The 22,576-nt window shown below is 33.8% G+C and overlaps 1 protein-coding gene across 8 annotated transcripts in view; it reads right to left on the bottom strand.

Annotated features, from left to right (window-relative positions):
- Nucleotides 1-4,503: 4,503 nt before the first annotated feature.
- Nucleotides 4,504-22,576, bottom strand: part of SOX5 (SRY-box transcription factor 5) — a 660,043-nt gene continuing 641,970 nt past the window's right edge. For 7 of the 8 annotated variants that reach the window (XM_016119244.2, XM_016119245.2, XM_016119241.2 and 4 more), the window contains 4 exons: nt 17,903-18,011; nt 15,022-15,195; nt 9,181-9,397; nt 4,504-7,881 (listed from right to left, as the gene is read on the bottom strand). In XM_016119244.2, coding sequence (XP_015974730.1) covers nt 7,578-7,881; nt 9,181-9,397; nt 15,022-15,195; nt 17,903-18,011 — 804 coding nt within the window. In that variant the 3' untranslated portion in view covers nt 4,504-7,577. The remainder of the gene's footprint in view (nt 7,882-9,180; nt 9,398-15,021; nt 15,196-17,902; nt 18,012-22,576) is intronic. The other variant, XM_016119240.2, reaches the window with a different exon arrangement.

The raw sequence follows: 22,576 nt of genomic DNA, 5'->3' as shown, positions 1-22,576 counted from the left end.
AAATTCACACAACCACAATTTGTAAACTTGAATTCTAGTCCATTGCAGGTTTGGCATACAAAGCAAAATGAATGCTTCCTGAGGGCCAATACTGGAGTGAAATGAATAAAGTCAGTCATCTGTGTAAGTAATTATCTAAATATGTCCTATGGTTTCTCCAACTTTCTATCAGGATCACATGAATTTATTAAAAAGCTATAACAACAGTGATTTTTTTTTTTTTATAAACAAAAGACTTTATTTCAAATATATTTTACAGTCTGTGTGTAATTAAGATTTTCTTTCCAGATTCTGAAATTTAATACTAAATTGAACAGGCAATGTACAAAATGATGGTGTTTACTTAGGCCTACTGAATTCCTACAATTGTTCTGGTAACTTTTTTTTCCTTTTTAAATTGAATCAGTAGAGACATCAATATCAACGATAAAACAATTTTCATCCTCTTGGTTATATTCTGAGTAGCATCTAAGTACCATTCCATTCCATATTCACTTGCATGTCTGGAAAACGGTAGTAATAGAGCAGTAAAGCCTTGTGATCAGAGCCAAGCTGTTTCATTTTTGGTGGTATAAGTAGTATGCTAAACAAATTGCTAGAACAAACAAAATTGTAGGACAGATGTTTAGCCTGTTTAAGAAAACATAACTATTTTTAAAAAACTTTTAGCAATACTATTGCATACGCTTTACATACTAATTACAATGCTTACTTATAAAACAGGTCTTCTCAGCTAGCTATTAGATTGCTTTAGAAACTCAAGAAAAATAAATTGGATTTTTTTTCATAAATATTCTTTAACTTAGACATTGAACTAATTCATGCTTTCCCTCGCCTTCTTTGTTATAATCGAGGTTTCAACAATGATGTCATTATAAATAGGGATGATTTCTGAGCTTTAAAATTTGGTAAGGATGAAAATATCATGATTTTTTAAAAACACATATGTGAACTTCCTCAAACACCAATTACTAAAATTGGCAAAATTGAGATAAATGAAAAAAATAAGAATGGGTTTCACTATTGCCAGTATTTTTATTTTTATTTTTTGGTTGTTCAAGGTATTGGTAGTAAGGAAATAATCTATTATTGCATGCTAGTCCTAAATATTCCATAAGAAACTAAAAAACATAAAGGCCAAGAAAATAATATTTCTAAATTAGAGTATTACAGGACGAAACTAAGTGAACTTTACTTGGTAGCGGAGAATGGGTGGTGGTTGGGACTTGTACCTTTGGTGAGCCAGGTTTCATAATCAGACAAAATTGCCCCCATTCATTTATTCTTAGCATATCTTGATGATGCTGTTTCCTGAAAAAACAGGACGAGACTGTGACCAATGTAGCCATAGGTTGTCTATTATAAACACTACATGGAATGTTTATTTCTCAATGTCCATAATGGACATTTTACTTTCAAAAGAACTTGAATTTGTTTTCAAATATTCATGGGTGTAGTTTGCGTGTTTGTTATATTTTCAGTGTTCCACTTGCCTGGAGTCTCTGAAGCCTACTGCTTTGTCATGACAAGCAACATAAGAAGCAGAGAAACAAAGATAACATTATGAGCATGGTCCTGGTGGATCAAACACCCTCAGAAACAACCTGTGGAGAGACCCATTGAGAGCTTTTTCCAATCTCAAACTCTTGCTTACTCATGGAGCCTGTTTCAAGGTTGTCACGGAGGCCTACGGTTAAAAAGTATGGTGGGCAATAGGATATGCAGAATTGGACATGCAAAAAAGATAGAGGGAAGAGGAAAATAGCCCCACCTCCTGGTTGTTTTGAAACACTAGCACACGCAGAATAATTATTTGGAGCTGTTAAAATAGCAACAGCTTTATCTCTAGCTCGAGAGATTCTGATTAACTACACCTGCAGTTGAGCTCAGGATTCTTCATTTATAACAGTTAATTCTGAAGCAGGTGGTCCACGGACAAGACTATGTAAAACACTTCTGTTAAGTAATAGAACGGGCAAAGCGTTAGTAGAATACATTCTCTTTATATACTTAACGTTCATTTGCACCAGGTGTTATCTGACTCAGCGTCTTGGTACATACTGAAAAACCAACCAACCAACCAATTAAACAGAAAGCCTTACAGGAAACTATTACACATAGACCTACTGAGATAGAAAAAATAACTATGGGAGAAGAGACAAACAAAGATGGCCATTAGAACAAAAGGAGACTACTTGTGTTTAACATTCACTTAAAAAGTTGAAGGTAGAATCCGGAGGCTAATATCAGAGTGTTAAACGACTTAGAAATATTCATTATTCTAAATTAGACACCAGTAAGTTAAAAATTATTAGTAGTAATTTCATAATCTAAAATTTAAAATTATTTTTCTCTACAAACACCAAGATGAAAGACAATTCTGAAGTATAGAAACCTCGCCCCAATAGTAGTGTCAAGCCTGGGAAAACATGAAGGGTGCTTCAGGCTGTGTGATTTTTAAGTGTATTAGACTCAATTACATATAGGAGGAATATCTTTTGACATTATAATGAAGCTAGATCCCTGTCTGATGAGATGTATTATAACAAGTTCTGGCTGTCCTTCCCAGAATGTCCACCCTTAGTTTTCAGTTCAAGGAAGTAGGGTTACTTATACTGAAAATGAAATTAAATTATTTCCCATCCTTTTTGCTTTTCTCATAATAAAACTAATAATTAACACTTCATAACAAGAATTGTGAAAAGAAACACAGTATAATAGGTAAAGAACACATTTGCTGTTTTTATTGGTGCCTTGCATGGCAGTAATACTGAAAAAAGAAAATGCAAAAACAAAAAACAAAAAACAAAACAAACAAACAAAAAAACAGGTTGGTGGCAACCCACATCTTTTTTTTTAAGAGTACATAAACTCCTGTTTTATTTTTATTGTGGCATGAATGATAACATAAAACCAAAAACATGAAAATATACAACTTATATTACACTATGTGTTATGAACAAAATATAAATCTATAACTCTATGTTATATTTACATAATTATTTATTTTATTAAATTTCAAGTGAGATGGTAGGTTGCACATACTTTGTTTTAAGCTCCAGGCATTTGATTGTCTCTTTTCTACTTTTTCCCATTTTTACTCATAAAATCCAAAATGTTAGAAGGACTAAGAGCTTTAGAGCCAGTGGAGCTATATAAATACTGTTTTAGTGAACCAGTGACAGAAACACTGGGGAGGACAGGAATCAATCAGTAGAAAACTCAACACAACATCATCTTCAACCTGGGAAACTGATAGCTATAGGAAACTTTAAAATTAAATACTGTAAAAGTCTGTCTAAACAAAAATCTAAGGCCTATAAGACAAAGAGATATCTGAACCACTTTAAGTGGGCTTCATATTTTTCCTTGCAGACTCCATAATTTTTATTTTACTATTAACTCAATAGACAAATATCTTATAAACCTGTTTGTAAATATACAGTTGTTTATTACAATTCAATAATTTACCCATTAGAATGCTTGAAAATGTAATTATTCTTGATGTTTTAAATGTGATATGAGGTGTTTTTCCTTTTTTTCTTTTTTCTTTCTGGGAACAGTAACAACCTCTGGATTAAGAAAATATCTGAAATTGAACCATAAAATAGTTAAAAATAATTTTCTTTAAACAAATTAAGATAAAAGTCTACTCCAGAATTCAAATCTATGAAAAAATTTCATCAAAGAAAAGTCTTTTATATTTGTTCCTTATAAGAAGATTTGGTTTCAATAATGATTATGTTCTCTGGGAGAGATTTTATACATGGTTAACTCTTAACTGCAGATGCCAAATAAATGTTAAAAATTGGCCTAATTTAAGTATAAATGTACTGAGGAATACTTTTGTATGTTATCCAATTGTAGTAACTGGCCAAATTATTAGTAACTTATAAATGAACAATTTTAACTTATTTTTCTCCAGTAATGTTCTCTTAGATTCATATTAAAACATGACTTTTTAGAGGAACTGATTAAAACAGCCATAAGAAACAGAATTCTGGCAAGATTATTTCAGTACTGGGGTGTGTGTGTGTGTGTGTGTGTGAGAGAGAGAGAGAGAGAGAGAGAGAGAGAGAGAGAGAGAGAGAGAGAGAGAGAGACAGAGAGAGAGAGAGAGAGAGGGAGGGAGAGAGAGAGGGAGTGACATAAACAAGGAGGTAGAAAAAGGAGAGAGGAGGGAGACTTTATGTTCATTTTAGTTTGAACTTAGTTTCATTTCCTCTATCTTATTATTATTATTATTATTATTATTATTGGTCATCATAGGGCACAAAAAGAATACAAGGTTTTAGAATCCTTTACAAAAGTTATAAACCAATCAAATGCCAAAAAGGCAATGTGTTAACACAGTATTTTGCTATTCATAGCACCTTTATCAAATGACTTCAAAGCACTTTAAACATTTATATATATATATATATATGCATATATATATATATATATATATATATATATATATATATATATATATATATATATATATGTTTTCTTTTGGGGAAAACTAAGGCAAAGAAATTGTGACGCCAGTGAGTTAGATGTCAGAACAAGAAAATATAATGCAGGGCAATGAACTCACTTTTTGTTTCAGTCCATGCACAGTTTAGTCTCTGTGACATAAATTTAACTAAATAAAATTAACTTCTGAATATCAGCAGTTAAAGGTCACCATTAACAATTTTGCTTTCTCTCTCTCTCTCTCTTTTTTTTTTTAAAAGACCAAACAGAAGTGTCTTTTGTCAATTCACTGGTAATTATGTGAGAACTGGTTTCAGCCATGAATGCCCTCAGCGGCATCTACCTGGAGCTAAAACAAAGTATTCTTGTAGCCCAAAGTCATGAAATGGAAACCAAGTATCTATAACATGGTGTAAAATAAGTATCCAGTAAACGTGAGTGATGAACCCACATAAATCAGAATTTCTTAATGAAGACAGAGAACAAGTTTCTAAAAATCTGTTTTCACATTGTACATAATAATGATATAAAAACAAGTGTCTATTTTTTTTTCTTATCCAGAGTGCTTAAAAACAAAACAAAAACAAACCAAAAATTGGCTCTAGATGACTGTGGCAATTAAATAACTAAAATGACTGATAAGAGCATAAGTTAATTAAGATTGAACACAACTCTCCTATTAATTCACTTCTTTGTATTAAACACCAGAATTTGACATTGTTGGGGCCAAATTTTTTAAAAGGGTAAAATTTATGAAAGAAGTAGTAAAATTATGTGGGGTAAATATGTGTGTGTGTTTATATACACATATATATGTAAATATATATGTGTATATATATATGTTGGAGATGGAAAATCATTTTAAATATCTAAGCTTATTGGCTGCACTTCCAAATCAGAGCAGAATAAAATAGAAAGGGAGAAATAAATTATACATAACTTACTAATCTGGGAACAGCTGACCATTATTATTATTATTACTATTATTATTATTTTATCATCATCATTATTACAACACTAGCAAAAAGAGGCAGTTCAAATGAAAATACAGTCATCAAAAACAAACAGAAAAACGAACAAAACAAAATCTCTGACATGCAGGATATGATCAGCTCCTCCAAGCAAAACCCCAGAGCAAGACTTTTGAGAGAGAGAAAAATAAAAATGATTTTATTTCTTATTTATGTGTAAAATTCAAATTTTGTGGTTGGGTTGGGAGGGTGATATAGGAAAATGATGACTGGAGTTAAAACCATAGCACATCCAAGCTACTGGTTGGAGTATTTATTGTTTGATGCTTCAGCACAGATAATGGCAATTGATTTTAAATGATTTTGCATTCATTTGTACAAGCCCTACAACTGCCTTGGCATTTGGCTGGCGAAATTTAAATAGGCAGTCTTGTCACCATCAGTTGTTGCTCTATACACATACTCTGCTGGAACCAAAACATGGACTCCAGGGGACTCATCTTACAGCAAGAGAAGAGTCATGGCAAGGGTCACTGGGTTCAGCCAGGCTCCATTTTTTGGGCTGCAATGACTTTTAATCAAATCCTGTTTTTTATGGCATAAGATGCACATGGCCCACAATTCTGAAATGCAAATGGCCTCCACCTCAGTTAATGGAGAGATATAAAATATCTTATGAAATTATCAGTTCTATTTTTTGATCAGGAGAGGATGGAATGTTGAAGAAATAAGCTAATTCTATATTTCTGGAAAGTGGCCAAATATATTCAAGGAAAACAACAATTGATTTGCTTAAAGTTATCAACAGGAAAAACAAACAAATCATTAAGTAGCAAACGTTAGTGAAAACAACTGACTAGGGAGAAGGGATGTCTGGCAGCAGTTTTGCTAGTAGTTTCCACATTATACATGCACATGTCAATATTACACAGGGCCATTTGATTCATCCAATAATAATCATATTAGAAATTTAAAAATATAATTTCTGAGCCCTAAATTGGTTAAGTTGTCATCTGAAGTGCAAAGTCAAGGTCAAGGTTGCTTCCAGACCAGTCACTTCGGAGGATGTGGGATTTCATCCCCAGATGTGGGTTTAACTCACAATGGTCCAACGTTATTTCTATTAGTACCATAATCACACACATACATACACACAGAAATCCAAGATCAGAAAATATTTTTCTCTAAATTTCTTATGTCTCTCTCTCTCTTTTCACCTGAGAACAGCACCTACAGTTTCCATTAAAAAAAAAAAAAGTCAAATCTCACCAGCTGCTGGTATTTCAGGTTTTTCAAGGGATTGTCTAAGATATAACACTGTCCTAACTTAAGAAGGAACAGGAAAAAGGGAAGAAATAAACTAGGTCAACACTTCAGTACAAATTTGGCACTTGCTCAAAGATGTAGTGTGGTGTGCAACAGATAAAGAAAGTCCTCTAAAGAAAATAATTGCTTATTTTGTGATGGATAGCAAGGAAGTTAAAAACAGGCTCTTATTCCCTCTTCCCCCCCATGCACAGATTTCCATCTTTAAAGTATAGAGATGGAGAAGGTGGAGAGAAGTAAAGAGAAATTCATCTTTCTTTTTTCTGTCAGGTGCATTACAAAAAAAAAAAAGAAAGAAAAAAAAAAGAAAAAGAAAGGAAGAAAAAACAGAAAAGGAAGGAATGACAAAGAAAAGGCAAAAAAACCCAGAAACCCCCCAAAACAAAGAAAAAAAACTTATTTTTAAAAATTGTAGCACAAAACAACAAAACACATTCACAAGCCACTTGTTGGCACTGTGTACCTGAGTGAGAATTTCTAGAACATTGTAGAACAAACAGCCATAAAGTTTATTTAAAAAAAAAAGTTGACGGGTAAGACTTCAGTGCTTGGATGTAGCAGCTGAATTACTGGCATTATTTTACCCATAGCTTATTTCAATCTCTTGTTGTTGATATTGTTGTTTGCTTGTTGTATATATTTTTTTTCCTTTCCAAGCCTTTTGAGGCTGAGGTCTATTAGTCAGCTGATGTCCCAACTATTTAAGACTAACAGTTAAAGTAACAGTCAGTGTATGAGAAAGTCAATGTGCTTGGCCACTGGTAAGGATGAACCAGCTAGGGCTTCTTTAAGTCCTAAGGTCACAACATCTTTTGACCCTTATCAGTTGGCTTGTCCTGCGATATGATTTTCACTGTCACTCCCATAATCTACATCTGGATCATCCTCTTCCTCATCGTACTCATCATAAATTTCTCCATTGATGTCCTCAGCCTGTATCTCTTCTTTGATATGTGGCTCCTCTCCTTTCACACCATAAGTGCTCTGGATGACAGGCATCCCAGGCTCTGGGCTGCTGGACACGCTTGAGTGCTCTGAGGGCAGGTGAGGGGAGGGCATTCCGGCCATGGTGATGGCTCCAGGGTACACAACACCAGCAGTAGCAATGGGGATCTGTGCTTGTTGCCTGGCAGAGAGGAATTCCAAAAAGAGATCACGGTGAGTGAATAGTTAGATGCAGACCTTACAAGGTAATTAATTTGTTCAGTATGTCCAACTCTAAGGCAATGATTTCTGCCCTATTGTCCAACATTTAAAAAACAGCATACTACTTTGATTCCAGTGTTTTACTTCTGTATAGTACTTTAGAGATTACAAGACATAGATACTACCCATTTTATTCTTAAAATAATTCTGTTTCGTTACTTATGCTACTTTATGGAGAAAAACTGAGGCGCAGAAAGATTAAACAAAAAAACCCATGTTCTTGACCTGAAGTTTAGTTTTCCTTAATGATAACATGCAGAAACATCTTTTTAAAAAAGAATTAAACCTAAAGACTATTCAATATTAACGGAAAAAAACTAAAGTATTAGGGTTCCCATATGTTCACTATTTCCCCAAGAAGTATCAGGTTTCATTCTCAGCTGTGAGCAGTGCCATGCACTGGGATTAAATCATAAAGCCCTGATTAGACAGGGTAACTCCTTCGAGGGACTGGAGGGGATGGGGCAGATTTGAAAAGGTTCTTTCTAAGGTATCCTCTGGACATTTTCATAACAGTACTTATTCTAAGAAGATCTCGGGATCTTGCTAACTTCTGTTCCAAATACAGGCAACTTTATTTCTGCGTTTTTTGAGAAAATTCTGCAGAGGCGATGTGGTTGCAATGTGTTTTGACAAAGTCGACAGCTTTGCTGTAGGAAGCAGGGTAAACATCCGGAGAGCTGCATTCTTACTTAATTCAGAAGGGAACTTTCATATTCACACCTTGTTCCCTAAATAGAATCCCTACTTTTTGTGATCTACAAAGGCCACGCTGTGCCTTGATCACCCAGATAACCATATATATTCAGAAGCAAGTGTTTCTTTTGACATAGTTTTTAGGTTGTATTATCTCAACTAAATAGCTACATGTTTTGGCATTCATTTCTGCGAGGCCTTAGAAGTAATGAAAGCCAATGAGGAAAAGAATCTGTATACATCTAAGTTTTTAATAGCAAAATTATTTACTTTCGGATACTGGATTTTCAAACCAGTCACTGACAAAGCCCACATTAGAGCCATTGTTCTAGAAGCTTGGAGCAAATTCACTCAGATGTATTCTTTTTCCAGGATCATGTGGGGGAGAGTTGATTCTCTGAAAATACACTGTGTTCAGGTTCCCTTTTTTCAAAATGCTGCTTTGCCAACTAAACAAATATGTTCCACATCCCGTTCAGTGTAACAGGATCTTCCCTAGAAAATATCACCGAACGGTCCATACCCGACGTTGAAGTACTGCCGCATCTCCTGCCGCCTGTTTCGCATGATTGCCTTGTATTCACCAATGCGCAGCTTCTTGCCATCCACGAGGCAGGTGCGCTTTGGCCTGGGCTTGTATTTGTAGTCAGGATACTTCTCCAGGTGCTGCTTGCTGAGACGGGCTTGCTCCTCATAATATGGCTGTTTTTCTAGGTTTGTCATAGCTTTCCAGCGAGATCCTATGAGAAAAAGAAGGTTAGGATTCCAACTTGCACAGCTGCTGAGGATCCTAAAAAGATACACCTGAGAACAAGAAAATCTTAAAGTAAAAATGTTGGCCAAAACCCAGAAGTACATAGAAATGTTTTTGATTAGTGAGCTTTGACTCAAGTGATGAGCTTCCACAGAAGATGTGTTGGTGGCTGTGGCTATGTCCTCAAAGAAACTGTGTACCAAAGCTATGAACGCTGACATATATATAAATTTGTGTGTGTGTGTGTGTGTGTGTGTGTGTGTGTGTACACACATATATATGTATATATAAATTTTTTTCTGGTTAGAATTAACAATTTAGCCAAACTTGTATATTATGTGTTTAAGAACTCACATGTAATTTAACTCGCATCTGTGTTTTTCTTCATTAGATCATGATATAATTCAAGTGTGAACTGAAAAGTTATATAAAAACTCATTAAATATTTTCAATTTGAGGCTAATTATCTAGTTATTGAGTATTTTTATTAAGGGTACATCACGGCTAAAAAGATTTCTAACATTTATTACATGTAATTCTTATCCTCTCCTAAATGTTTAAGTATGCTTAAATGAATGATTACAGATTAAAAATTTATTTCATTAAAATTTTAATTATAAAATAATCTATTAATGAACATGCATTGGGTAACTACTGTGTGCTAGATACTCTACTAAAATCATTACATAAGTTGTCTTATTTTTACCTTTCACCCAAATCCTCTAAGTTAGACAAAATTTATATCTATTTCCATAGGTTGAGAAAACTGCAGTCTAATAGATGAAGTAACTTACCCAGGGTCACACAACTATTAAATTGTAGATCTGTGACTCAAAATCAGGTGTGATGGAATTGAAGGTGTGCTACAATGTATGTCTTTACATACCTATACCACCTACTACTATATATGATTGAGCAGAAGTCAGTATTATATTAATAAGCATGTAACTTTTCATAAAACACTTTCAATAATATATAAAGATGTATATATAGTATGCATTAATAATGTAAACTCAAATTGATTTTCTCATTTTTTTCTCTTTTAATTTTGGTTTGGATTTAACCAGGGTTGCAAAAAACAACTGAAGCTTAATTAACAATAGTTTATGCTGATTCACCTTGATGTGATTTAAAGCTTAGATTCTATCAGTAAAGCTATGTGTAGTAGTAAAAGAAGTAGTAGTTAAAATGTTTATTTTTTATTAAGCATGTAAAAAAAATCTATTTGCAGATGGAGTGTGTTTATTTGCAAGAATTCGGCTCAATCCTATCCAAATCCAAAAAGACCCAAACAACTGGAATGAGGGGATCCCTACCAAGTATGTACTGGCACAACTACTTTTACCTGCTTTCCGGAGTCCTCTGAGCAAGATCTTAAAAGCTTTCAAATGGTTTCATCACTCAGCCATAACTCCGTATCTCAAATACAAATGCTCACTGATGAACAGTTCTTGCAGAGAATTCCTCAATATGGGCTGTTATATTTATTAAAGGAATGTAGTGAAAGGGACAATCTCTCTTCCCTTAGAATTGTTTCCTACTGGAACAGATGTATTGCCTGGGCGGGGTATATCCTCATAGGTGTTGCAAAGATTTAGAAACAGATTTTTTCAATCTAGACAGCCAATATGATTTTATTCTAGTTACAACAGAAACCCAGGTTACATTTCAAATAGTAGAATTTGTTTTTCTATTCCTTTATCAAACTTGTGTTTAAAGAGCAATGTTCAACATTGTTAGTTGGTCAGACCACGTCATTTGTAGGTACAATCTCAAATTCCTTATTGCCCAACATTATTCTCTAGAGGTACTTAAAAACCAGTATGTTGTTCTTAAGGCAAATATAAACACAGGCAAAGCAATAATACTATTGAACTGGATCAATTCTTTTTGTGGAGTTTTTTACAAGTATGAAAAGTATAGTAGACTTTCACACCTCATACTAGGGAGTGAAAAAATGAGATTACCAGAAATAATTTACTGAGTAATTATAGGAGTACACTGCAAAATGGATCAAGGATAGCTGACTTAAAATTCGAGGTAGGGGCGGGGAGGAGGAAGTAGTGGGAGGGTTAGAAATTACAAATAGAATCATTTGCTACAATCCTCAAAAAAATTCACTAGCTATCTTTATCACCACTTAGAACAAAGAAACTATCATTCTCATTTAGAATACAAATTTCCAGTGATTATTCCCTAAGACTAAATGTTCCAAAAGCTCAAAAGAAAATATGTTTCTCTAAGGTAAGGAAATGTTTATGCTTCATAGTAACCTGCCTTGGAATATGAGAACTCTTTTTAGATTTCTCACTATGTGTATGATGCTATATTAATTAATGGGCATGCAGTGGTGAACCATTATGGTTCTTATCTTCTTAGAGCTTATATTACAGTGGAGAAGAAATACATTAAATGGCTGATTATAAAATTTATTATTTTAATTATAATTGTGGAAAGTATAGGAGGCTATGAGAACATATGATAAGGATATGGGATCAATCTTCTGTAGGTGAGGAAGGCTTTGCTGCAGAGAGAAAAGAATATCCTAAGGAGGAATAATGGCCTTGCAGTGGGAAGGGGGATGTGAGGATCTTAAAGAAAGTTTGGCCAAAATGCAGAGAAAAATATAATATGTAGATATATAAAATTGAATCCATCCATCCCTCCATCCCTCCATCTCTCTATCCATCCATCCATCCATCCATCCATCCATCCATCCATCCATCCATCCATCCATCTCCCTGTAATAAATGATGAATGTCATTTTCAGAGAAGTTGGCTTCTAAATCTGGCATGACCCAGAATTACAAAATATTTAGACATGTAATAATATAATATAATTTCTCTGGAAGTATTGCTGAATTTTAAGCTACAGTCTTTTTAAGATAGGCTAAGTGCTGACTGGGGCAAAACAGCTAACCATTCCATTTTATGATGGCAGCACAGTGTTTCAATTTGGTGGCAAATGCAGTTTTCATGTTTTAATAATAGCTTTTGAATAAGTTTAACCAAATGACAAGTTAGGCTTTGGTTTTAATGGCTTTGCAGTACAACGACCACTGTATGTAGCTGCGATGTAACTTCTGAAACCCACTAAATGAGAATGGCAAGAAAGCATTTTAGATGTTTCCAAAAGAGATGACAGCATCTACTTGATTTTGGAGTGGTTGGTTGCTTACCCTGGACCATGTACAGGGAGCGAGTTCCCTGTTGTTAAGCAAAAGGCTTGCCTTTTACAATTACAGAGAAAGACATTTGGGTATTCCTTTTGATGACAAAAAAGGTTTGATCAAAAATACTTGATGTTCAAAATAAGGAAAAAAATGGTCTTGAAAGCACTCTTTCCCCTTCTAAATCTGGCAATACAATAAAAATGAGAAGTTTGAGCTGAGCAACGTTGTCATCTCCGTGGGGTCTGTAATGAATTTGCACATTTTACTCCAACTACTGTATATCTAATCAGAAAAAGATGTCCCCCGTCCCCTGATCTAGTGCCAAACAGTAAAAGGTGATTCCTTATGTTAACAATTTCAGCAGAATGGCTTATTAAAACCAGATTTTAGGGTATTATAAAATGCTTAGAAGCCCTTTAAAATGTCAACTAGGATCCCCAGAGACTACGTAAAATGTCAACCCAGCTCAAGCGCCTGTTTTAAGCAGAATGAATTAGTGGCATGCTGTTGGAGGCTGTTATCCAAAACAATCAGTAAAGAGGAAAACATCAAGCTTTCTTTGTGCTTTTATTTGAAATGGGTCATTCAGAATAAACTTGTGGATATTTGAAGATCACTTATTCAAAGCTATGACTAAATACTGAGGTCTCAAACACCTCAGTTTTTTCCTGCTGTATCTTTAATTAATACAATATTATTAAAAAGTCTGAAATTATGCAGCACTTTCTTTCATGTAGCCTATTATAATATAATCATGTGGTTATTGTAATATTCTCTCCTTTAAACCCGAAAGGATTTCTTTCAGCTAGTCCTCTCTTTCCCATAATGGCTTTGATAAATTTTCCTAAAATATTTCACATCATCAAAACTGTTATTTCTCTTATACTTAAGATAAAGTTTTAACCAGTTATTATCTCCTTTTTAGTATTCAGACATATGAGTTGAGTGATATAAAGACAATTTAAACAATCTAATTTTTTATTTTTTACATTTTGAGATTTCTAATTTGAAAATGACTTCTATATTGAAATGTGAAATGTGGTTACATAAAGCTTTTTATTTTTTTCTAGAGTTTTTCCAAATAAAGCAGGTATGCTGTTTTTTAAAGAATGAAAAACTCCACATGGAAGGTAGAATATAGTTATAAAAAAGAAAAAGATGGTAAGAGATGCAAAAAAAAAAAAAAGCATTTCCTTTTGATCAGTCTCATTTTTTGATTATGTATGGATATATTTTTATACATAAATATTCATATTTTCTATGTACACTTAAAGCTTCATATCCTTATATCTTTTGAGATAACATTCATTTAAAAATTCCAAAATCATTTTAGATGACAATTGAAACACAAGTTTAGGTGGTTAACATTTTTCATTTGTTTGTTTTGGCCTTTTTACAAATGCATGTTGTAGACTGGTTGGCATCTCTTACCATTGTTGAGAGTATGGGATCATAAAAACACATATATATGTTTAGTAACTACTTTTAGATGATCAGTTCTCTAATGTAAGGAATCAAAAGGGACACTACACCAAGTACATGTAATTCCAAGTGCATAATAGATTTTAATAATATTTTAATAACTTAGACAAATTTTGTTACTTATTTGTTAAAGCTGAAATTTCTTGATAGAATTATGTTCCTATTCTATTTTTATTATTGAGCTCTTAGAAGGCAGGGAATAAATAACTGAAATTTGCTTAGGTTGTCTAGTACCTGGCCACCACACTACCTGAAGATGAAGATGAAGATGATGCCAACACTGGTGATAATGATATGAAGAGGACGGCACAAAAGAAATGTTATCTACTCTTTTTTTTTTTTCCGAGACTAAAATTGGTCGATAATAGATCTCTTTATAGATCTCTCTTCTATTTTTCTGTGTGCTTCAGAGTCTATGTATGTAGGATAAACATATACTTTGTCCTCTGCTAAGCTGGAAAGCTGCAATGGCAGTGTAGAAACGCTCACTCTACATCTTCTTGTGTCCTGACAATCTGATTTTCAGTTATAGTACTAGAACAAACATCATTTTTACCTCCACCTCCACCTCATCCACATGAATTCTATAGTTGAAAAACGAAAAGAATAAATACAATCTATACCAATATCAAGTGTCTCATATGAAAGAAACTTTTTTTCCTAGTCTTAGTACAATTATATCTAGATTTTTAAAGAAGAGAAAATATTACAACAATTAGTATAGAGACACACAACTAAATTAGTTGTAGTAACTGGGAACATTTCTCAATGAACATGAAATATTTCATCACCAGAAGAAAAGGCTTAAAGCTTAAAGTTAAAGATGGTGCTTATTTTTAGATAAGCAGATAACATGAGCTGCCTAGACTCAAAATCCAGTTATCTTTCAACAAGTGCAGAAAACAGAAGTGGACACTTATTCCATACATTACTTAACCTTTAATATTTTTCTTACCCAATATCTTGCTGATGTTGGAGTTGTGCATGTCAGGAAAGGCTTGAAGGATTTTCCTTCGTTCATCTTTAGCCCACACCATGAAGGCGTTCATTGGACGCTTTATGTGGGGTTCATTGCTACCACGCCCCCTGGATTCTCTATAAATTCTTGATTCTGAGACTCCGGCACTTCCTAAAAATAAGGAATATTACTTCACATTAGTGTTAAAAGTTTTGGCAATTCTATTCCTTGCATTACTGTTTTTCTAGCCTATTAAAATATCTGAAAATAAAAAGTACATCTGATAATAGTACTTCCAGTTCTTGAGACAGATGCTTGTTTATGAAGATTTGTGATAAGCCTTGTGGTGACAAATGTGTTATATTTGTATTTTTAATCCATTTCTAATATATTTCCCTTTCTTACAATAGACTGTGGACTATTTCACTATTTATTTTCAAGAGTTCACAAGAAACCTGAATATCTGATCTTTGATGCAAATTGGAAAGAGGATAGTTGGATTAGATCAATAGACATGCAGGTACTGTAGAAATATTAAATTGGTGAAGAAGCTCACAAAATTGTGAAACACTAATATGTCTGACAGAATAAATGAATATAGGTAAGAATGTCTCTGCTACCTAAGCAGTATCAGAACACAGAGTACTCATGGCCTTTTCTTCTCTTTTGGGTTACATAAATAGAAATGCTGCTAGATGAAATTTTGCAGTTAAAATACAATATAGACATTTTCCTGTAACATGTTTGAAATTATGTGCTAATAAATGCAGGAAATATGCAGATGCAGTAATGATAGTCTGCTTCCCAAAAGATATTTGAAAATGGTAGGGAAAACAACAAATGAATAGTTACATTACTATGGATTTTTAAAAAAGTAAACAGCCACATATTTAAGGTGAAAAAAAAAACCCTATATATTAATTCCCATGAATTTTGCCCCTTATTATCTATGTTATCCAAAGAGACCCACTGAAAGTTACATTCCAATTAGCAGGACTCATGATGATAAAAAACAACCAAGAGTCACAGTGGAACTTTAGGGAGCTGCAGTCACCCCTCTGGGTTTTATGTGACTTCGCAGAATAGCTTCAACAGGAGGAAATAACTTCCAGAGGTACTTAAGTTTGGGGGAAAAAAAGCAGCAGCAGAAGAAAAGATAATATTCGACTGTTTTCCAGGGTTATCATTAAAAAACATGGAAGAGAGGTTATTTTGGTAGCATATAACATTTAAAAATAATTTGGTATTTTAGAAGCATATACTATCAATAAATGCAGTTTTTTGTTTTCTTCCTCACTTCTCATTCATCCTTTTCTTAATTTGAGGACTAGAAATCAACCAAATTTACCCAGACTTGAAGACTTCTATAGTAGCAATCAAACAAACAAAAAAACACAGCCTATGTGTTTGTGGAATTTCTCGCAATTTCTCATTCATTATACGCTCTTTGGTCTGATGAAGATTAGAAAATATTTTGCATACAAGCGTGACTGAATTTAACAAATAACAGCAACAAAATTTTGATGTTTTAATGTTGATTACCGTGGATATATTTTATCAAGCTAATACAACTTAAAATTTATGAAATGTGTTATTACCAGTAATTGTCTTTTTATTGACAAAAATGAATGCTAATATATGGCAACATCTTTCTAAAATGGGTTTGTAACTAGCAAATGATCATTTGCACATCTGCCTTTTCTTGTTCTTACACCTTACATCAACATAAGCAATAAAATGAACATTATGTGGCTTCATCAAAGCTAAACAAGCACTTTGTATGTAGTTAGGCCATGTTTATCTTAACCAAGAGAAGTGGAAAATAGAAGGAAATATTTGGATACAAGCTAGAAAAAACACAGACTTTTCTTGAATATCTGGTTGAATAAAATTCAGTTTTTCCAGAATTATCTGGTTAAATGCTCAAGTTTGGCTAGTCCATTGGGTAGTGCAGAATTGGACTTAAAAGTAAAATTGGCCCAAGGGACAGAGTAGAACTTGTGTCCTGAAGCATACTTCTCATTGGTTTTTCCTGCTGCAGTCTTTTCCATATGCAGGCAACTTCCTCTGCAGTAGCAACAAATCTGAGGACAGTGCTCTTAAAACACATGTATGTCACCTGACACTGGAGAGAGGTTTCCAGGTGGAGCTTAATGTAAGAGGAATAGCACTTTCTTCTTCTCCCCTCTTTGTTGTGCTATTAAAATTAGAGTAGCGATTTAATCAGTTGTCACTGTGGATGTTTAGAATATTCAGATATGATACAGACAACAGAAGCCTCAAGGCATGTACGGAAAGCAAGAGGCTGCACAGCTGGAGGTATAGTTGGGTTACAGAGGGTAGGCAGGACACCTGACTGTATGGTAGATAGTCTGAGAGGGAAGGATTATGTAATGCAAGAAACCATTCTAAAATGTCTTCCAAGCCACATATTCTGGTCAGGGTTGGACAAAAGAAAACTGGAAAATGAGCTTATAAATATAAATTTCTGTGAAGTTTGTTTCGGGTACAAGAAATAGGGAAGCAAGAGACAGGGTGGATGGTGATGGAGAGTATTTGCTTTTGAGTTATGCCGTTTTGAATCTAAGACCTGCCTCCAGTACTTACAGACCTGTAACCTTGTAGAAGATGATTCAAAATTCCTATGGGCCAATCTCTTTATCTGTAATTGAACTTATAGTTGTGTTGGGGATTAATGAGATGATTGATAAAAAGCACTCAACAGAGTGCTTAGCACATAGAATTGCTCAGCACACATGAGCTCTTACTATAATGATCAGGTGAGGTGACCGTCTTGGATATTTTTTAGTAATTTTAACTGGCACTAAATAGACACTTCTGTACACTATTGAAATATATAAAAACAATTTTCACAAACCATCAGAATCTCCACTCATATTGAAATCCATCATGGCATGGCTAAATTTTCCTTCTTCATTCTGTTTAACTGCCAGTTGCTGAGTCAGACTCTCCAGTGTTGTTTTTTCCTGAAGAAAAAAAAAGAAAAAAATTTATAATCAGAGCTCAATCTGGAAATTATAATTATTCAAGAGTGTTTTTTAATTTGGGCCATAGATAATACATTAGCTTCTGGAAGGGATGAGATGTTGATTTAGTCACCTTTGCATATTCAGTACATTATGTAGTTGACACAAATTATCAGCGGGCGTTTTGAAGAAACTCTGATTCTTAGAACCCCCTTTACAGTCTTGGCATTTGGGTTTGGTGTGCCTACAGGAGATATGCTAAGATCCTTGGAGACAACCTTCCCAAATCACAAAAGATACATAGAAATTTCATGGAAGTAACCTGTTTTACAATATTTAGAATGCCTGCTTTATTTTTAGACAGACAGTAGAAGTATAGAAATGGAATGGTGCCCAGAGAAAGTCTTCCAATGGTCAGGTGACCAACTGATAGAAACATAATTCACGGTAGTGCCCTCTGGTTGCCATCTCCTTAAATGCCATCTGCATTCCTCATGCAAGGGTAATGAAGACATTTAAATATTCATTGCTAATTGCTTGTCAAGTCTCTGTACGTTCAATGTGAGTGCCTGCTACTTGGACCACAATTTGATTTGGATTGCTAAGCCAAAATATTGAGTTGACGAATTATTTGAGATACAAATATACCAAAATTAGATCTGCAAAGGCATCAAGTCATTTAAAAGCATACAGTGCATGACTGGAATTTATGGAGAATATGGCATTACAAACTAAATTATTTTCAAGGAAAATATAATGCTTAATCTAAACCACGAGATATTAAACTATTTCTGAATTAAGCCATTGAGTGATTTTAAGAACAGAAAAAGGATACAATGAAAGGTTTACAACTTTCTCTAGCATTCTCCATCATCCTTGCTCTGAGGATGATGTGGTTCCAGAACACTTTTAAGAAAAGCACCTATTGGGTTGCATAAAACTTGCTCATGTTGCTTTACAATTATTCACCTCATTTTCTGAGGAACACAGTCATGAATTGAACAAGTGAACCATATACACTGCAGAATGCGATTGGTGCAAAAACTGTTCACAAGAAGTAACTATTTAAGATAATAATTGTAAAGGTAAGGGCCCAACTAATGTTCCCACCAAGAGCCAATAGAGTATTAGAATTTGTAATATAGTACATGGTTTATTGCTACAAATTCTGACAGTATTACAGTTGTATAAAAAAATATAGATTAAAAAATTCTTTTAATTTAGTGGCCTTGGAACTCCTGTTCTCTACTCATCAAATTCTGTATGTGATTTAATTGCAAAAAATATCTTTTAATTGTCAATCACTATAAAATACAGTAGAGAAACTGGAAATAAAATAGTTCTATCAATTTTAGTTCTATATGATTATCTAGTCCTAACGTTGAAATGAATCATATATTTAAAAATGTAGAACCTGAAACAATTCGATTTTGTGTGTGAAATTGGTATTTTCAGCTGATTTATATGTTCTAGATTTCTTTTGTTGAGTAAGGAGCACCAAGGACACCAGCTTAACAGACTCTCTTTATCGTAAATGTAGCTGTTGAAGTAGAAGACAGTTACATTTAAAAAACACACTCCATCAACATGATACGATAGTCACTGGGTCAATGAAGACTTGGCTGTACTATCTTTGCGAAATGTGCCAGCATGGATCACCTTTCAGGTTTTGATTTAACAAGGAATAGGACAATAATGCTACCTATTTTCCAGAGAGTTTTCCATTTTGAAGTAAAGTCTTTCAAGAAGAGAAAATGAAATGAAGGTGGTCAGAGTAAGAAAAAAATGACATATTAAGTGACTTCTAAGGTTCTGAGTTTAGCCGTATGGATCTTGTACGATCTTCGCAAGAGGCTAAAATTTAGTAGGGAATGATTAGTAGGGAAGTCACGATCAGCTTTTACAATAAGTTACTCCTAACTATCTAACTCTGAAACACATAGTATAATAAAATAATTCAGTTAGTTATCCAAAAGTGACATCTACAATACTTCTCAAGAGGATGTTAGTGGGAGATAATGGCACATACAGGATAGCAGTTACATAGTAGGATGCACTTTTTTTGTGTGAACCTTTGCATAGTCATTTAAGCTAATTCTCAGATATATGAAGAGGGGAAGTGAGAGGCACCTGGAGGAACTGGAGAATGTGTGGGGTGTTTTTAATTAAAATACACCTGACGATAGCATATAAATTAAAATGGTAACATTGCTAAATTTTAGAAACTCTCACAATAAATTCAGAAGACCATAAGAAATTAAGGTAAAGGAGATATAATGAAACCATAGTGGCTACATGCTAAATATATGGTATATAAAAATATAGTGGTTATATGGTAAATAATTATAATATAGTTCCATGTAAAAATTGATCCTATAGTAGAAGTTTATATTTAGTTCTTATATATAAAAGTAGATATAAATTTACATGTAGATAGGAGTCTAGATGATATACTGAACTACCAGAAGAATGACTCTGATTTAAGAATAGTTCTCAAAGTTTAAATTCAATCTATTGTGGTGGTCCACAATTTTTTCGGCACCAGGGACCAGTGCTCCTATGAGAATCTAATGCCTGATGATCTTAGGTGGAGCTGAGGCAGTGATGTTAGCAGCTGCAAATACAGATGAAGTTTTGCTCACTTGCCTGATGCTCATCTCCTGTTGTGCAGCCCGGTTCCTAAGAGGCCATGGACTGGTACTGGTCCATGGCACAGGGGTTGGGGACCCCTTTATTTAGGCATGTAGGAGGAAAATGAATCAGCCAAGTGTTATAAAGCACGTGTGGTGGTACATTGGGAAGATTCCTCTCATCTTCCTCTTACTAATCCCACACATCCTGGACTGTCCCCTTCCCAAGTCTACCTATGCATTATCATGTCTAAAATTCAATCATTTGAGATTCTGTCCCTCAGATTAAATATTTCCCTTGAAAAAGCCTCTTTTCAAATGTTCATATATTACTGAAAAAGGTAATATTTTAGTTCTCAAAGTTCTTATAATCAAATTAACCCTTCTAAGTAGAGGCAGCTGAACAAAATGAGGGCAGTATACATCAGGGAGGAAGTGCATAAATAAGATGTTGAAAAAGGGAAACACCAAAAATTGAATTTGGGAAAACAAAAAAATATCGATAGGCACAGGCAACAATTTTTACCCAACTTATATTCTTAGTTCTAACTGGTTCCAATAAAAAACAAACAAAAAATAAAAATGAACAAAAAACCAAAAGCAAACAAACAAACGAAAACATTAGTCAATACTTTGTACAGAAAAAAAAGTACTCCGTGCCTCTATTTTAGGATCAGTGTTCTGGAAAACAAATCTTCTACAGCACGTACACTTTACCACCCTCTCAATACTACCCAAATATTGATCTGAAACTGATAAGATTCATTGGTCGTCTCTAATTTTTTTCTATTAGATATAAAACAAAATTTAAAGAAAAATAAACACATTTAAAGAAATACTTGCCAAAATTCTGAGTAGTCTCAGAGATGGCACAAATTAATTACTACTAAGTAGTCAAAATAAAATAGTCTTGAGGATTTATAAATAAGGACTAAACATGATGATGACCTGTATGCTTTCCATTTTGAATAAAAACTAGCAATTGGAAAACTAGATTTATTTTGGAAATATGATTCTTAGCTGGGTAATCAAATCTTTTAGAATTGTGTAGGTCTTCTAAGATCAAGGGGAAACATTAGGTAAAGCCTGTTTTTACTTGAAAAATCTTCTGATCCTATGTTGACTTGTACAAAGACCCAAGTGAATTGTATCTTATCTAAAGAAGAAAAGAAAGTTGCAGACAATACAGTTTTCTTGGGGTTAAAGGAATAACTCTAAAAGTCAACATTCAAAGAATTATATTGATGTGTTAATATTCACGTAGGGAAATTGGCAGCTGACTTGGGTTCAGTGACTTGTCCAATGACTTGCATAATAGAAAACAGCACATCTATTGTTTGCATGTGACATCAACAAGGAGAACCAGGAAATATCTAAAGAGATGTGGTCAAGGAGATGATTGGAAGTGGTCAGTAAAGATCTGTGCTTTTGAGCCAATAACACAGTGAATGGCAAAAGGCCACAAGGATTAATGGGAAGACGACATTTTAAAAATACAGAACATAACCCACATGGAAAATAATGAGTGTGAACATCAGGAATATCATGTCTTCTCCAAACTCCGTCATATATATCAGCTGCATTACTTTAGACAAATCAATTAACCTCCTTGAGTCCCAGAATCATAATTTGTAAAATGGGATTTAAATATAAAATAGATTTTCAATAGTTTAAAAAATTAAGACATACTTTTAATATTAGGTAAAAAAAAAAAAGTCAATAAGGGAAATCAAACAGACAAAGATTTTTCCTAACATGTAGGAATTACAGGAATAATTAGTTCAGCATGATTATTAAGTACCCTGCCATGGTTATGATCTTCTGTTCTCTATGGCCAAATAGTGGACTATGCATTAAAAAAAGAATGTTAGTAAGAACTCTAAAATTTGTTGAGATTTTTTCTTTCTTCTTGTACATCATCTATGACAATGTATT

The sequence above is a fragment of the Rousettus aegyptiacus genome, unplaced genomic scaffold (assembly GCF_014176215.1).
Source record: "Rousettus aegyptiacus isolate mRouAeg1 unplaced genomic scaffold, mRouAeg1.p scaffold_m13_p_2, whole genome shotgun sequence".
Lineage (NCBI taxonomy): Eukaryota > Metazoa > Chordata > Mammalia > Chiroptera > Pteropodidae > Rousettus > Rousettus aegyptiacus.
The sequence above is the reverse complement of the archived record's forward strand: the minus strand, read 5'-3'. Positions and strand labels throughout refer to the sequence as shown.